Source organism: Brienomyrus brachyistius, chromosome 12, assembly GCF_023856365.1.
Source record: "Brienomyrus brachyistius isolate T26 chromosome 12, BBRACH_0.4, whole genome shotgun sequence".
Classification (NCBI taxonomy): Eukaryota; Metazoa; Chordata; class Actinopteri; order Osteoglossiformes; family Mormyridae; genus Brienomyrus; species Brienomyrus brachyistius.
In genome coordinates, this window is record NC_064544.1 from 25,653,886 (window position 1) to 25,672,226 (window position 18,341).

The 18,341-nt window shown below is 48.2% G+C and overlaps 1 protein-coding gene across 1 annotated transcript; it reads left to right on the plus strand.

The window, feature by feature from the left end:
* Positions 1-968: 968 nt before the first annotated feature.
* Positions 969-10,739, plus strand: LOC125705344 (germinal-center associated nuclear protein-like). The gene is made up of 28 exons (XM_048971864.1): positions 969-1,207; positions 1,289-1,518; positions 1,633-1,714; positions 1,843-1,981; positions 2,360-2,562; positions 2,651-2,790; positions 2,887-3,084; positions 3,164-3,432; positions 3,514-3,676; positions 3,760-3,914; positions 4,034-4,257; positions 4,352-4,548; positions 4,639-4,739; positions 4,832-4,963; positions 5,047-5,160; positions 5,246-5,398; positions 5,481-5,678; positions 6,665-6,733; positions 6,810-6,944; positions 7,047-7,200; positions 7,411-7,675; positions 7,829-7,926; positions 8,001-8,391; positions 8,495-8,746; positions 8,830-8,959; positions 9,148-9,327; positions 9,423-9,573; positions 9,667-10,739. Exons 1-28 carry the CDS (start codon positions 1,120-1,122, stop codon positions 9,823-9,825), a joined length of 4,770 nt encoding a protein of 1,589 aa, XP_048827821.1. The 5' UTR covers positions 969-1,119; the 3' UTR covers positions 9,826-10,739.
* Positions 10,740-18,341: the final 7,602 nt, after the last annotated feature.

Here is an 18,341-nt window from a genome sequence, read left to right on the forward strand (position 1 = left end):
CTTTTTGGGCAGCCTGGCGGGACGGCGTCTGGACAGGCCCCGACCTTCGGCATGCCCGGTTCTGGGAGTCAGACCCCGTCGTTTGTACAGAGCGACACCAGGTTCGGCCCGCCGCCCTCCTTCGGGCAGCCGGCCGGGGTCGGTCAGAGCTCTGTCTTTAACCAGAACTCGGCTTTTCCCCAGACCTCTGCCTTCGGACAGACCGGCGGATTTGCTCAGCACACACCCGGCTTCGGCGGCTCTAACGCTATCTCCGCCTCCTCTGTTCCCCCCTCCTCGGGGTCTAGTCAACCACTGAGATTCGGACAGTTGTCCACAGGGTCTTCTTCGGTATTCTCCCCTGGAAGCGTTCAGGGCCGCGGATTTAGCACCTCAGAGTTCAGCTTCAAGCCGTCAGACGCAGCTGTGTTCAAACCTATTTATAGCGCCAGTCCTGAACCGGCTGTGTCCCAGGCTGTGTCCGAGTCTTTTGGTTCCAGCCCATCCAGCACCACCGCTACCAGTATGGACAGCAGTGGGCCTGCTCCTGCTGCCTCTGAGTTCCTTTCTGGAGCATTAGGTTTTAGCTTCTCACAGCCCATCGCAGTGTCCAGCAGCATCCTCCCCACCAAAGATGCACATCCCAGCACCACCCAGGAGTTCAGCTTCTCGAAACCAGCAGCACCCTCCGTTGGTGCTGGCAGTGGCCTGGGTGGGGGGACCTCCCAGGCCGCCTCTGTCTCCAGGTACTCTGCCTCTAGCCTCCATGAGCCCCGGCCACTGTTTGGTGCTGTCAGCTTTGGTCCGCTAAAACCCAAGACTGACGCTGGGGTTGTGTCTGGTGAGGTCCGTGGGGGGGGGGGCGATGAGGGGGAGAATGCAGGGGAGGCAGCGGCTAAGGGTACCAAGCGGAAGGAGGAGATGGTGGAGCATTTATCAGAGGAGCCCTAAGTTGGTGCTGACTCCGCCCCCAGGCACCCTCCCAAGAGGCCCCTGGTCCGGGGCCGGGGGCCTGTCAGCAGCATCTTTCGCAGTGCCTTGACCAGCATCCTGAAGACACCGGCCCTACAGACCCGGCGAGAGCCGAAGAGGAGTGAGGAGCCACAGCCAGACTGGGGGGAGGCGGAGCACCAGGGTTCGATGGCACCGACCACCAGCCACTCACCCTCAACGCCGCCAAGGTCACAGGCCCCAACCCGGGAGGTCCTTGAGAGGGCGGAGGAGTTGGGTGAGTACTCCCAGGAAGAAGCACATTGGGTTCGAAGCCAAGTATAGTCTGAAAAACTGAACTCTGTGACACTTGCCACAGATCCCGAAACTGAGGCAGCATCAACAGTGAGACGTGCCCGCCGCCTGGACAGCACAGACAGCCTGGGGGGGATGTCACCCTCCGAAGCCATGGTGCTCCAATGCAAGAACATTCCAGCCAGTCTTAACAGCAAGGACATCCTGGGGGAACATTTCCGCCAGTTCGGACGTGTGCAGCGGATCTTCTGCAGGCCCCAGAAGAACCTGGCCATAGTGCACTTCCACGACCATGTGAGCAATGGCTTTGCACACCTTTGCGGGGGGGGCTTGGTCGCTGTACTCATTAGGCTGTGCTCTCGTCCATGATCTCCCGGGCTTTCCTCACTGACTTTTGGTATCTTTCAGGCTTCTGCTGCCAAAGCCAAGAAGAAGGGCAAACTGCTGCGCAGGCATGAGCTCACCATCTTCTGGCAGAGGAAGAAGCAGAGTGAGTGACTATTACGGTGCTCTCTATCTGTGCATCGAGCCAAGGCCAGGGCGGGGTCTTTGTGACTCGTTGCAGCCTTTCATTCCCATGTCAGCTGTTTCGATGAACTGGTTCTGTGTGTCTCTTAGGTCCAGGAGAGAAGGGCCAAAGGCCTCCAGATGACCCTGATCCTCAGAGCCAGGCAGGAGGCTTTGAGTCAGCCCCTGTCTGCAAAGCCCTCTCCAAATCCACCTCCGGCTGGTCCTCCAGCTCATCCCTATCCAGAGGGTAATCTTGTCTTTAAATCATTCTCTTACCGTAAGAGTAAATAACTCAATTTTACAATAAGATGGCCGGGTCTTTATTAAATTAAGTTAGGGAAGAAAATCACCTTTTTGAAACCCAATGCAAGTTCTTTAAAAAAAAAAAAAAATCTGGATCACTCTGGTTTTTTATTATGTATACATTTTGTTTGTTTTTTTTCCAAGCAGCTTGAGTTATGTTAGGTCATCTGGTAATGAAACTCTTTACCTCAGGCTCGGATTCGTGACATTAAAGTCAAACTGAGTTCTTTGGCTGCTATGCCCCCTACTGGCCAGGTGTTCAAAGGAGCCCAGGTTTTGCCAGCTTTTAGAAGCTCTTCAGCCTTTGGTCTGTCCCTCTCAGGTCACCAGCCAAGAAACCCCTGGCGACAAAGGCCCTGCAGTTTGAGAGTGAGCCGCAGATGGAGCCCAGCCCAGACGGCCTCGAATCCGAACATCTAGCCAGCAGCCTCCCCTCTCCCCTCTTCCACCTGATTGGCCAGGTAGCTGAAACCGCAGAGGAGAAGTATCGTCTGCTAGAGCAGCGGGACAAGATCCTGCGACAGGGTAGGTCCCCCTAGGGTCACGTTGCTGAGCCACCCCCCCCTCCCACCCCAAAGTGAATCGCCAGCTGACACGGTCTCCTCTGGCACAGCTCGGCCCAAGAGGACCGACCTGGATCTGTCCAAGGTGTTTGTGGGTACGTGTCCTGACATGTGTCCGGAGAAGGAGCGTTACATGAGGGAGACCCGGAACCAACTGAGCTCTTTTGAGGTCATCCCCAACACGGAGAAGGTATCACCACCCCTGCCCCTCTTTCCTAATGCTTCCCCCTCCCCGCCATGAATTGACAGACCACAGGCTGCAAATCACCCTCTGCACCCCACGCAGGTGGACCACACTGCTGCCATTAAGGAGTACAGCAGGTCCTCTGCTGACCAGGAGGAGCCCCTCCCCCATGAACTGCGGCCCCTTACTGTGCTGAACATGACCATGAACTACCTGGTTACCCAGGTCATGGACCAGGGTGAGGACAACTACCGTGACTGGTATGACTTTGTGTGGAACCGCACACGAGGTATCCGGAAGGTGAGCAACATTAGTCCGTGTCTCATTATTCCTGTGCCCTGCGGGCCTCGCCCTGATCCTTTTTCTGGGCCATCTGCAGGATATCACTCAGCAGCACCTGTGCGACCCGCTTACGGTGTCCCTTATTGAAAAGTGCGCCCGCTTCCACATCCACTGCGCACACCACCTGTGCCAGGAGCCCATGATGTCCTTTGATGCTAAGATCAACAATGAAAACCTGACCAAATGCCTGCAGAGCCTCAAGGAGATGTACCAGGACCTGGCCAGCAAGAACATCTACTGCCCTCATGAGGCAGAGTTTCGGCAGTACAGCGTGCTCCTGAAGCTCAATGATGGAGACATCCTCCGGTGGGTGGCTGGCCGGCAGTCGGTGTCCCGTGTCACCGTGGCACCTCTCCAGCTGACATTTCATTCCCTCCCTACCTGCAGGGAGGTGCAGCAATTCCGGGCGGAGCTCCGAAACTCTCCGGAGGTGAAGTTTGCCGTCCAGGCCTTTGCCGCTGTCAACAGCAACAACTTCGTGAGGTTCTTCAAGCTGGTCAAGGTGGCCTCGTATCTGGCTGGTTGCATCTTGCACCGCTACTTCGACCAGGTGGGGGAGCCGTTGCTCCGCTCCCTACATCCTCATCAGCCCCAATACCTCACTTACCTGGACCGCTCTGGTGCCCCCTACAGGTGCGCCGTGAGGCTCTGCGGGCCCTGAATGTGGCCTACAGCTCCCGTGGTTCCACCACATTCCCGGTCGAAGACCTGGTCCGGATGCTCATGTTCCAGAATGCCGGCGAGGCTTCGGACCTCACGCTGCAGTATGGGCTCGCGGTCGATGCAGGGTAAGGCTGGGCTGTGCTTCGTTGTCCCTTTTGTGTTGGGGGCAGGGTGGCTTATCTCTGATGGAGGTGCTAATCTATGATGGGTGGTATATTTTATTGAAGCTCTGCCCTCCCCCTAGCATGGTGGAGCTAAGCCGGACAGCGTACCAGGAGCCTGAGATCCAGCCACGTCCAAAGCGCTCTGTGGCCATCGCAAGGAAGCGGGAGGTGCTGGTGGGCCAAGTGGTCAACGGCGCGCCACTGCCCAACCCACCCCAACACACACCCGTCAACAGCTTTGACAGCCGCAACAAGTACCGTGGGGATGGGCAGCCAGCGGAGGCAGGCAGTGTGCCCAGGGCTGGTGCGTCTGCACTCCACCTTCCGCTAACTGTTACGCTTCGTCCACCTTCTGGCCTCTGATTGTAATTTTGTCATTTTTCCTGCCCACGCTGTAGCAGCCTCCCCTCAGAGGCCCCCCATTGAGCTGGATGCGCGGGCCCTCCAGCACCGATCCAAGATGCCGAGCGACCCAGCGGAGTCAGCTGGCCTCCCTGGTAGAGAGGAGAGTGGAGCACTTGGGGCATCTCCGTCGGAGGCACCACCAGTCGCCCCACCTACGCCTCCCCCACCGGAGCCCGTTTACACAGAGCAGGTGATAGATTGCTCATTGCTGCGTGTCAACCCAGTAGCAGTGTGTTGGTATTGCCATAGTAATGACAAATATCCCCCCTCCCCCTTGCAGGACATCGCCACGGAGGTAGAGGCCATGCTGGAGGAGGTAGTGCAGGCCGAGGTGGCTGACGTGGCTGCCACCGGAGCCGAGTACATCTCTGCTGCACTCAGGTAGGAGCGTGAGCCAGATAGGGAGCAGTGGCCTCTAGAGGGTTGTCACACTCAACCAACACCAGTTTGGTGATGTGGATGGGTTGTTGCAGCATGTGCAACGGCCAGGTGGAGGCAGTGCTGAGTGAGGTGGTGGAGCAGATGCTGCGGGAGGTTTCTGCTGCCGAGATCCAGGCAGAGAGGGAGCATATCGCTGAGGAGAAGCGCAGGATGGAGGAAGCCAGGTAGGCCTCACCTGTCTGGGCTGGGGAGGAGGGGTGGGTGCATTTTGAGGGGATGTGCCATCTGAAGGGCCTGTCTCTGTCAGGAGAAAGCAGGAACACGAGGAGCTCCTGGCCCGGCTCAGCAAGACACTGTGTGCCGAGATCACACAGGAGGTGCTGCGCGACTGCATCGTGGAGACTGCCTCAACAGAGATCAGGTACTGGTGAGCCAAGGGGGATCAGAGGTCATAGAGAGTGTTCAGATAACTGTATATAGGCTGAACGCATGCCCCTTCGTGCCAGGCGTGCCCAAGAAGAGCAGGCAGAATGTGTGGCTCGCAGCTCACAAGACGTGTGTGAGGTACTGCTGGAGGAGACGCTGTGTGGTGAGCTCACCCTGCTGGCCCAAGACGTCCTGGAAGCAGAGCTTCTGAGTATACGCAGGTTCATCAAAAGGTAAGGGGCAGTGGTAAGGGGACCAGATATTTTGCCCACATGCTCGCCGACAACCGGGCTTCACCCTGTGCATGTGTTGCAGGTGGCGTGATGTGGTGGCCGTGCGCAGGCAGCTGAAGCGACAGATGCGTGATTTTCCTGCTGCCCCTGGCTGTGTGGACCCCCGCTTCAGGCTGCAGGCCTTGGCCCCCAGTGCCCCCCCCTCACCCTGCCTGGACAGGCTGGCCCGGGGCGTGGTCAACCTGGGGCACGCTGGGGACCTCTCTGTTTCCTGCACCAGGTACATCTCTCTCACAGCATAATAATGCTGACATAATATTCATAATAGAGGTGCACCGATCCCACTTTTTCAGTGCCAATATAATCTTGATACCTGAACATAAGGTATTGGCTGATTATGAGTATGATCCAGGACCAAAGCTCTTTTTTTTTTTCCAAGCTAGTAAATACAAATGGAAAAGAAGTTTTAATTAGCCCACAAGAAACATACATAAGATACTGTTCCACCTCTTTTGTGCATCTTGTATTGAGCATTTTTGAGACATTTTGCAGTTGTTTGAATATCTTCACAAGTACACCCAAGTGGCATGCGTCACTTTTCACTGTGATAGCAGCACCTCGTGTATCAAGCTATAGCGAGTGCGCAAAACAGCCCAAGCTGGCTTCCAAATCCATCGCTTTTTTTCATATTACTTGCATTGCCTTAATTGAGTGCACTATTAGTGGGATTTTCCACTGAATGTTACTTTGTTTTTACAAAGATCGCAAATCGCTGTGCTACTGGTTGTTTCAAGCATAAAATTCTTCCAGGTTTTAGACATGTTAGTTTGCTTCGCAAGCATGCAAGTTGCATTTGCTACCATCACCTGATCCTTCCACTACAAAGGACATGCACATGACGTCATAGCAGGGGAAGTCACTGCACTCACACACACTGAGTGTCAAAAAACCGAGGAAGCGTTAACGTTCAGCTTGAATGCCACAAAAAATAAAAAAGGGGGGAAAGCTGTTGTGCGATTTGATTGTACCACTCAGTATAAGAAGAAATAGACTGGCAATAACTAAATAATTATTGAACATGGATCGGTCACATGTGGCCGATGTCCGATCCGTCTGATTAGGTATCTTGAATATTGGATCGGGGCACCTCTGCTGAATTAGACAGTACTTCCCAAAATGACTTCCGTCCTGTCCGTTTATTTTGCTGGCCATTGATTTGCTGTAGTGTTAAGTGTACCGATGCTGACACTCTGCTGCCTTCTGCAGGTTGGCGAAGATGCGAAGGGAAACCGAGCATCAGATGAAGGTCCACTTGTTCTACCAGCAGCTCCTGAGGTATGGTGCTACTGTAGAGTAGCTGTTAGCCATCCATCACTCTCCATGTGCTCATCTACATCTCCATCCACTTCAGCGAATCTGTGTGGGGGCCACTGGACCTGCTCAGTCTGGTGGCAGCAAGCGTCTCGAACCCATCTGACACAATCTTCTGGAAGGCAGCCCTCTTGTTGCCAAGTGATCATGAAAGAGATGCCAGTGTTGCTAACCAGTAAGTGGGGGAACTGGGTGTCGTTCGGGGAGGGATTGGGTGTTAGTTGGGTTTAGAGGTCCTGGAGCTTACATTTGTGCCCCCCTCCCATCTCTGATGCAGGATTTTGACAGAATGGCTGGAGTCCAAATTCGGTAACTCGGAGAAGCAAGAACACAGGGAGATGGTCCCCAACGGACACATGCAAACCTTGAGCATCAGCAGCGGCCTGCGGAGCGTGGGGGAGCGCATGCACACAGTGCACGTGTGTGTGAAGGTGTGGCAGATAGGGGGGAACTTGCCGATGAATATCGACAGGCTTCATGCCCCTGTGTTGCATGTTCTGTCATTAATGTTAGTCTAGCATAGCTTAACATAGCCTAGCATAGTCTGGCACTATGTGATATTAGCAGGTCCTGTGGTAACACAGATGTTTGCGAAGGGTGCAAGTGCAGGAAGTGAGGCCATGTTTCTCACTGTGGGTCAGGTGGCCCGCGGGCCCCTCAGCGAGGAAGGCCAGTTGGCATTGGAGAAGCGGAAGGGGCTGATGGGCATGGGCGCCCTGCTGATGCTGCTGCCCTCGGCAGTCAGTCCCGGGGCTGATGAGGAAGACGGGGACATCTTCCTGTTATCCGCCCTGCTGCAGCTCCGGCAGATCCAGCAGGCTAATGCCTGGCCACAGGCCCTTCCTCTGGTGGTGGTGGTCCCAGGGCAGGCTGGGCACAGGGCCAGCGATGAACGGCTAGAGGAAGGTGTGACACTAACCGTGTCTATGACAACAGGTGTCGCGTGGGATTCGCTTACTTTTACTTATAGCATTTCTCTTGAGGCTATGTTTACGTATGCAGAGCTAATACAGTTGGTTTGTTCCTCCTGTCTGACCATCGGTTTCCTTTCCCTGTAAGACCTGATGCTTCAGACACTCATTGAGGAAGGTTTGATTTCAGAGTACATGTTCGTCCATATCCCCGAGACCACGAACGAACCCCAAGGATCCGAGCAGGTGAGTGTGCATGTTGTCGCTGGCCTCGGTAAGATTGAACCATCCCATTGACTATCACCCCCGTATCCCCGCAGATCCGCCATGCCGTCAGGTGGCTCGCTGCCCGCTCCACGGCACCAGCCCGGCTCGTCTCGCAGACGTTGGTGCAGGTTGTGGAGGCCGGGCTCTGCCGCGAGTTTGCTGGTAGGCTTCACCGTGATCGGAGGGACCGTGACATGGCGGGACTGCCCTCCCAGGGCCCTGCACCCGTCATCGGCCTCTACAACACTGTCCTGGCTTTCTTGGCTGGCCTTGTGTCGTCCCCGAGTCTGGCTGGCCTCTCCTGGCCCGTGGCAGAGTTCTCGGTGCCAGGGGGTGGTGACTGCCTACCACATCTGCTCTGGAACTCGGCTGAGCACCTGGAGTGGCTCCAGGGGGCAGTCCTGAGCCTGCGGCTGCCCGACTGGCCGCTGCCAGCCGTGGGGGGTATGTCCATGCCTCAGATTCGGAATTCGGATTTCTTGCTAAGTGGCTGCTTCTTAGTCTGTTTCCTTAAATTTCTGCTGCTGCCACCGCTCCCCCCACCCAGCTCCTTGGAGCCAGCTGGTTGCCTCCATCTTCCAGTACGTATCTCAAATCCCATGGTCCCGCCACAGCCAGCCACTCCTTATGTCCCAGTTGGAGAACCTTTTGGAGAGGCTGCGTCAGGACTGTGTGGGCCGAGGTGGGGGGCCGGACAAGGAGCCCACTTTCTGGGAGGTGCCCTGGGACGAAATTGTCATGCTCTGTGTAGAGCACCAACTCCTGGACTGGAACCCTCCTGGGTGCCCCGTGAGTGAAGGTGAGGGGGGTGGGGTGGGTCTGACGTTTGGGGGGGCCTACTGGGGATGCCATGCAGGTGTGAACCTATCCCACCATCTTCAGATGTCATCAGTGACGACGGAGAAATCTCGGTGTATTTCCTGAGCGATGGGCTGCAGGGCTTCATACCGCCGTCCTGCTGGGTGGATGCCGTAAAGCAGACGCACAGGGACAAGCAGCAGGGGAAGGCAGGGTAAGAGCCAGCCAGCCATGTAAATCTAACACATTCCAGATAGACTGTTAACAGTGACCTGCAGATTTAATGAATATTATTTACTATTAAATGGAAGAAGAGGGAAAGCCATCAGCTTCCAGTCTTGCTCATATCCCCAAGAGTGGTGTACAATACTGGCTTCTTATCCAAAGCCTCTGCCATTGCAGGTGTCACCAGAGCATGTGGCCTCATCCTCGACTGGCCAGGCCACGTCTTCAACAGAAGCTGTTTCACAGCATGGTTGAGGACCCTGAGTCCGGATCCGGTGTTGCCCCTGTTTTGGATGCTGCCTCCAGCCCCCAGGACCTCCTGGCTCGCATTGAGGAGGAGAAAGAACAGAGCCGCAGGTCTGACAGAGAACAGACATGCTACACACGTGTACTCTCTCATGTGAGTTGTGGCATAAACATTGAGCCATTTCCTGTTTGACTTGGATCTGCAGGTTCGAGGACCAGCTGCGTACCTGGCTTGACGTCGAGTCCCTGGGCCCTTCCTCTTCCTCCTCACCACTTTTCTTGCCTTCTTCGTTACTGTCTGTACCGGAGATCGTAGTGCCCTCCCCAAAGATGGCTGCCCCACCTGCACTTGCCCTGGTATTGACCCTGTGCTACACAGTTGCTCACATTTTAAGACCCCAAGTACCCTGTGTTCATCAGTTGAGACTGTTTCTGTGCCCATTTTTGTAGCAGAAGGAGCGCAGTGTCCTCAGTGACCAGGCCAGGGGAGCTGCCAGTTCTATGGCGAGGCGTCTACAGGAGCTGGAGCAGCTGATCTCTGCAAGCCGGGAGGAGGAGCTCGCATGTGAGCTGAAGCTAAGCTGCCTTCTGGACATTGTTGATGACTGAGTGTCATGTGACCCACCTGATGTCTGCCGTTGACTGCCACAAGTTGTCTCTCTTATGCCTGATTTCTGCAGTATATTTAGTTGTGTGGTACTTGTGCATATATTGCTTTGAAGAGTATGATGTACAGTAATTTACACAACATTGGGAGTGTTGTAACTGGGGGAAAAACATGTCATAGGAAATGGACAGTTTTTTAGGGGTTTTTTTTTGTGCAAATTTTAAATATTAAAATGTTATTGTATTTAGAAACCCATGGCTATTTCTTTGTTTTTTTTCCATCATGAAACTTTGTTTATTGTACTTTTAAATTGAATCACAATTTGCTGCAGAATCTTTAAAACCTGTGACGTTATTTGCCCATATTAGACACTCATACGTGGGGTTGTTACTGCTGTTTCTTTAACCTTGTGTATTGTTGGTCAAAATTAACAATTTAGGTAATATCTGCATTGTACACCATTGCAAAAGTATGTCTTTTTTTAGATTCTTAAAGAAAGTTCATGTAATTGAACTGAAGATCACAGCAGTTCACTAAGCAGTCTGCCACTGAGTTCCTTTTATAAACTGGCTGGCTAGTTTTTAAGAAAATATGCCCGTGGATGCCCTACAGGTGGCAGCAGGGAGCCATCTGCATATGTACAGACAGTCTGCTGGTTAAGAATATTCGACTGACTTGATGTAGCTAAGATATTTTGCATTTAAAAGCAGATGGCCATAGATCCTATCATACTAATTTAGTTTAAAACTATTTTTAATATCAAACATATGCATTACTTTATGATGCTCATGAAAACATCACCCTGCTTTATTCTTTCGTGGGCTTGAGGTACAGTACTGTATGCAGTTATTTTTAATATTACTGTACTATAATGTTCTGTAGTATTACTCTTCTCACACCAATAAATTTGACTTTAAGACTGACTTAGGATGGATCTTCTATTCTGGGGACTTCCTGTATTCTGTATGATGTTCATTATGAACTGCTTCCTCTGATATTATTTCAACAAGCAGAAAACTGTCTACCTGCCCCTGCGCTCACTGTCATGTAATTCTGTTATGCACTTTTAAATGCAGGGAGCAGATAATCCCTCCCCCCCCCCCCCCCCCTGCTGACTGTTCCAAATCATGGGTGCATGTTACAAGTGCGGAACATATTTTAACTTGGTACTAACTTGGCGTCATATTTGATCTGATTCGACTGAATATCCCAGGTTTCCATCTCTCATGCACCTGGTGTGACGTGTTTTCAGACTCTCAGGCTGGCGCAAAGAAGTCTTACGGGAATTGAACGTCTGACTCCGGTCAGCTGACCAAAGTTGGTAACCTTGGTATTGTGTGTAGGAGATTCGGTATAACTATAATTTCGTTCTCCATTTACATGCCCGTAGTGTCTTTAAGTGTTATGTAGTTTTGCCTGAAACGCAAAAATAAAACAAAGCAATTAAAGCCGATCAGTGGCTCAAATTGTGCTGTAGCGATTGAAGAACTTTTGTCGGAAGTTGGATTCGAACCCACGCCTTACTTGGGAGAACAGAATACCAGAATAGAGTAGGTTAAGTCCAGCCTTGGCTTCCAAGCTGACGTTTTTCTACATATGTGCTTGTGTATCATGGACAGTAAGAGGGGGCAGGCAAGGAGAGAATTTCTCTCTTTGGGGATCAATAGAGTGTTGTTATTATAACGTCTAAAAAGTATGATGGTCTGTCGATAAATCAATAACAATATCAATGAAGTCAATGTTTATCTAAAGGAATCAGAATTCAGGAAAAGCCAGGGGCCGGACCGAGTGTAGGGGGCGTGGCCAGAGACAGCCTGCTGACTGTTCCAAATCATGGGTGCATGTTACAAGTCCGGAACATATTTTAACTTAGTACTAACTTAGCATCATATTTGATCTGATTCGACTGAATATCCCAGGTTTCCATCTCTCATGCATCTGGTGTGACGTGTTTTCAGACTCTCAGGCTGGCGCAAAGAAATCTTACGGGAATTGAACGTCTCACTCCGGTCAGCTGACCAAAGTTGGTAACCTTGGTATTGTGTGTAGGAGATTCGGTATAACTATAATTTCGTTCTCCATTTACATGCCCGTAGTGTCTTTAACCGGCTGCACAAACTGGATCCGCCTCCATTACGACACAACTTTGCCCTTATTGGCTTAAGAATTTAGTCACATACATGACGTATATCTGCTATTTCTCCCGAGAAGCAGGTAAAGCAGTGGTAACTGCTTTGTAGTTAATTTACCTGGTAAAATTAAGTTTAAATAAATGATATAAATACTGTAATAGTACTCGTGAGCTTTGTTTATTTGTTATTAGTTACTGTAATGTTGCGCTGCTTTATTTGTTTAATCGTCTAGTCTGTGGAGACATTCAAGTTAATCAAATAAGAATTGCACTGTACACTGTACATGACCATAAAAACTTTGTATCCTTGAAATAAATGTTTTTGATCTTTTCCTTGGCAGTTATCTTTTTACACAGGGCCTCTATGTACACGATAGTTTTTTTTTTCACGACTAACAGTATGGATCAGGAGTTGGTTATTGTAAAAGAAGTAATGTGCATGCAGGTGATATTTGTATAGATTTATCCACACCCTTGTAGCAGTGCTGCCATTGCAGTCAGATCTCGCAAACTAGGAGTATTAGTTGTCTTTATTTCTCTTTATTTCTTGACGCCAACCCTCTCCATTAATCCGGGCTTGGGACTGGCACCTACCTGAGCTGGCTTGCTCCCTTAAGTGGCTGGGTTAGGCTAAACTATATATATATATTTACCAAGACTACAATAAAACATCTCGAAATGTGTAGTCTAGCAAAACGCAGTTTAAAGAAGGTAGCCTACCTGGCGAAATTGCAAACAAATTAAGGGCGTTAGGCAGCCTTTAGATCCTACCCATCATGCACTGCAGTTTTTTGCTAATTCCTCAAATGGAAAACTGTCCATCCATCCATCCATTTTCCAAACCGCTTATCCTACTGGATCGCGGGGGGTCTGGAGCCTATCCCGGAAGCAATGGGCACGAGACAGGGAACAACCCAGGATGGCGGGCCAGCCCATCGCAGGGCACACTCACACACTATTCACTCACGCATACACTCCTATGGGCAATTTAGCAACTCCAATTAGCCTCAGCATGTTTTTGGACTGTGGGGGAAACCAGAGTACCCGGAGGAAACCCCACGATGACATGGGTAGAACATGCAAACTCCACACACATGTGACCCAGGTGGAGACTCGAACCCGGGCCCTAGAGGTGTGAGGCAACAGTGCTAACCACTGCACCACCATGCTGCCCCCTAAATGGAAAACCATTAAATACAAAAGGAAAACAAAAGTGCTGTAAGACTGTATACTTATGTGTATGTTAGTAAAGGCTGTAGCTGACACAACGGACCCCACTAATTAGAAAGGGGTAATTGTACACATGTGGCATCCAGTATGTTCTTCTATAACAGTTTTTAAAAAAAAAAAAAAAACTCACATTACACAAATTGGCACTATCAAAACGAGGATTATGGGGAAAATGGGGACTGTGATGGAGATTACATACACGTAGGCATGGTATTTAGTTTTTTTTAATCTGGTCACCTTCCAGAGTAATTGTAAACTAAAACCATCTTCACCCTATTTGATTCTTTATAAATGGACAATCAGTCGTGCAGTAAATGGGGGTATAGAGAGACACAGAGCTTGTCTAACAAGAAACCCTGGGAAGCTAACATTAATAGGGTGGGTATGGATAGCAAAACCATTGATACAGATTACAGATTTATATCTCACCTGAACCCTGGCGGGCTCCGTGCCAATAGGGGTTGGGATTAGGGTTAGTTAACTTAAGTAGTAATATTGATGTGTATATTCTCCTATTCTCCAGTCAGTGAATCGTGAAACGTAATGTTAATATGTTTCTATACCTATATGTTCTGCTTAAAAACCCATAAAGGCAAGCACAGTGTTTAGACATTCTGTTACTTAGACTAGTAAACACTAAGATCCTTCAGCTTTCAATTAACCTGACACAACAGTCTAAACAACAAATGTGTGCCATGTCATTTGTCATCTTTACATCTTGTATCCTTTATATGGTAATTGGATTTTCAAGGTGGAATTGCAGGTCGATCATTTTAAGGATCTAGATGTAAACCTCCCTGGTGTTGCTTTAATATTTTTTTTGCACAATTTGCTTCACACACTTCCTCCAGCAGAGAAGCTTACAATACTACACCCCACCAAATGATTGGATGATGCCTTTTTATTTAAGGTCTGGCTGTGAGCCTCGATTACCGATACACTATCTTCAGGCTCCTGCCGGGATCAGTCAGTATGGTGGACCTTTGGAGGAATGGGTACAAAACCATCAGGAAAGTTTGCAGGTGCTTCAAGAGTATGTGAAGGCTTAGTTGGAGGAACAAGCCACACCACGAAATCGGAAACACAATGAGTTGGTTAATGATTAGGGGTTTGATGAAGGTCAGCTGGTGTGTTTGCGGAACCATGTTCGAGGTAAAATACAGGATCATTGGGATGCCTGTTTGTATATGGTAGTTCGGTGTCCCCAAGATCAGGGTGCAGTTTACTCTGCAACTCCAATGGAGGGGGACGGGGTTGTCCGTCAAGTTCACCGAACAGAGTTGCGTCCAGTACCACAGGGGGTTGTTATGTCAGGGGAAGATGTTCTGGTAATGTCTCCTGAGTCTGGGTTGCCCACAGGGGCAACAGAAATGGAATCGGATGAGGACTCTGTGATTTTACGGGGACAGGGCTGGTGGGAGGGGTCGCAATAGAGCATCCACAAGTAGGCCTCGTATAATGGAGGAGGTTATGTCCCCCCCGAGGTGTAGAGACCAGTTAAACGTTCGGTGAGGTCCACCACTGGTCATCATACCAACCCTTATAAGTTACCACGGTCAGTGAATGATCGTTCGGTTGGGGAGGAAGACCAGTGGTTTGGGGATAGAATTCTTAGCTGTGATCGTTGGGTCATCAATTTCATTTTGGGGGATGGATTGTAGCCAGGCAATTATAGGCAGGTATAGGAACTGCAGTTCGGACTGGAGGCATAGCCGGGGCGAGATGGCTGTGCATGTTCCGATGGTAGGGCATATTGGCAAAGGAGCAGGCACGGGAAAGACAGGCAGGGTCCTGATAGATTTGGTGGAGCATCGGCGGGCATATTGAATTTGCAGTGTAGCAGCCTTTCTGTTTGCTTGTTTCAGGGGTGAACAATCTTATCCGCAAAGGGCCGGTGTGTATGCAGGTTTTCGCTGCAACTCCCTAATTAGATTTCTAATTAGAGGACTGATTAGCTGAAGAGTCCTCATACCTGGTTTTGAAGAGCTGACCTAAAGGTTACCTCAAAAACCTGTTTTTTTTTTGTTTGAATGGGGCAGTGAGTCATGGGGTAAACTACTGTTCTTTAGGGGTTTTCAAGGTGGAATTACGGGTCGATAATTTTAAGGATCAGGTTGTAAACCTCCCTGGTGTTGCTTTAATATGTTTTATCTGAGGTTGTATCGTGTATTATCAAGCCAGCCGGCTTAGTGGCCTCGGGAGCGGGGTTTAGTGGGAGCAGCTGGCTAGTTTTATTTTCTTTTTTGTTTGTGTCTTTTTCTTTGTTGTATGTATATTTTGGGTTCATTATTAGGCAGGCTGGGCCTTTTGGCACCTGTAGTCTGGGTGCTGGATTGCCCATAGGGGTCTTTTTTATTGCTGTGATTTGCTGTGTCATTCACTAGTGTGATTTGTGCTGGATGTGTTTTTAAGGTTGTGCTGTGGCGTGTACCTGAGCAAACTTTGGGCAACCTGTTCTCTTGTTGGCTTTATTGACAAAGGGTGGATTAGTCTAATTACGGCCTGCTACAAATAGCTGCATATAACGTATAAAAAAAATCACCTTATGGGTGCTCCGTAGGGTAGCAAGATCTTGAGTTTTTTTACAGTACTCGGGTACGTTTTAAAATTTTCGACCAATCAGCAAACATTATTCTGACAGCATAGCTGGGAAACCAATGAAAAGTGAGTGCAACGTTCTAGAACTTGACTTCGGGTTGACGCTCCCTATAAAAGAGCTGGGTACTGCTTCAAGGCGTTCAGTTGGCGCTACCTCCTGATAGAGTAGCACTGTACGGCTCTTGTTCCGTAAAACAACATCAAAAGGATGAAAAAAAAAACAATATTTAAAGAAGACGAAAAAAATCAATTTTTAAAGAAGACGAAAAAAACAACGTCTAAAAAAATAAGCCAAAAAAATAATATCCGAAGAAGGAAAAACATGCAAAGTAAAAAAAACAAACAAAAATAAAAAACAATATCCAAAGAAGAAGGAAAAAAACATCCAAAGGGAGAAAAGAAGAACTGAAGGGCCAACGAGGTAGGAGGAAATACAAATTTCGTTTCAGCACCGTTGGAGTGCCAAGCCGTGAAAAGCATTTGGCCAGAAGACAAGGTAAGTGTTGTACCTGTTATTTTAAAACAGCGCTTTTCAAAATGCTGCTTTATAATCGTTTGAGATCGTTAGCCAGTGTGACAGCTGAAGGCTTTTTGAGTTTACCAACATAAAGTTTTATTTCTGTATTAGGACATTGTCAGGAACAATGATGTGTTCATCGCTATGATGTGGTCAAAAAGCGATGCATTGAATCTTAGAAACATTTGTGATTTTTCAAACGATGCTTTTCCTTTTATTTAATCAGTAAAATTTCCATCGGTTTTATATAGTGCCCCTTGAAATATGTCTTTAGCTCATTTTCCGGGCATTTTACTAGAATGCATCCTGAGAAATACACAAGCTCTGCTGCATTTCCGTGCCTCGATGTTTAGTGCCGAGTATAATTGTTGCAGTTGCCTTTTATATATTCCATGAGACCTGTTGGTACCAAGAGAAGTGTGAGACTGTCAGGGTGAATTTATCATACAATCGCACGCATAAATACCTGAGGGTTGCCAGTCCTTTTGCGTTGTTACAGGAGGACTAGAGCTGACGAGTGTGTTTCTACACACTATCAAGGGCATTGTAGTACAGTTTTCTCAGGTGGGAGAATGCTGCCGATCTCCTATTTGACAATACAGCCCTTGATATATTAGAATATTACAGAACTAGAAGCCTTTTGCAAGGAAGAATGTGAGAAAATCCCAAGTACAAGAACTGAAAGCCTTTCAGCTGGCTATAAGAAGCGCTTGTAAGCTGTGATATCTGGCAGAGGAGGTGTTACTAAGTACTGATTACGTAGGGTGCCCAAACTTTTGCAGAGTGCCATAATAATGTTTTTATTTTGTAATTTTGTTCAATTTATGGCATAAAAAGTAACTATTCATCAATGTTTGCTGAAAATATTGTGTATTTTCCCCCCAGTTCCTAAAGAGACTGTATTAACTGATATTGTTGCTTTTGTAATTGAAAAGATGTTATTTGTCAAGGGGTGCCAAACCTTTGCATAAGACTGTACACAGTGTGTGTATGTGTTTATGTGAGTGTGTGTCTGTGTGTGTGTGTGTGTATATATATATATGTGTGTGTGTGTATATATTTCTGTATATGCATGTGTATATATATATTTATATATAGTTCACACACATTCAAACTTATTTGAATACACATTCAAAATAATTTTTATTATTATTATTTTCGTTTTTTTTTTTTTTGTGTTTTAAAATTTTTAATTTTTGCAATGGAAATAAAAATAAAGCAGTCCTCCGTAGAGGAGGGGTGGTGGAGGGAATATATATATATACATTTATATAAAATAATTGTCACACAACCTGGGTGACATGCCTTGCCTGCTCACCCAATTTTAGTGCACTTTAGTTATCCATAATGACCATCAATTCTCGATACACCCATGAATATATATGTATATATATATATATATATATATATATATATATAGTTTTTTTTTTTTTTTTGCAATAGACAATAAAAATAACGCAGTTCTCCATAAAGGAGGGATGGTGGATGGAATATATATATACATATATATAAAATAATTAATGTCACACAACCTGGGTGACATGCCTTGCCTGCTCACCCAATTTGAATGCACCTTAGTTATCCATAATGACCATCTAGTCTCGATACACCCATAAATATATATGTATATATATAGTTTTTTTTTTTCGCAATGAACAATAAAAATAACGCAGTTCTCCGTAAAGGAGGGATGGTGGATGGAATATATATATACATATATATAAAATAATTGTCACACAACCGGGGTGACATGCCTTGCCTGCTCACCCAATTTTAGTGCACCTTAGTTATTCATAATGACCATCTAGTCTCGATACACCCATAAATATATATGTATATATGTATTGTTTTTTTTTTTTTTTTTTTGCAATAGACAATAAAAATAACGCAGTTCTCCATAAAAGAGGGATGGTGGATGGAATATATATATACATATATATAAAATAATTGTCACACAACCTGGGTGACATGCCTTGCCTGCTCACCCAATTTTAGTGCACCTTAGTTATCCATAATGACCATCTAGTCTCGAAACACCCATA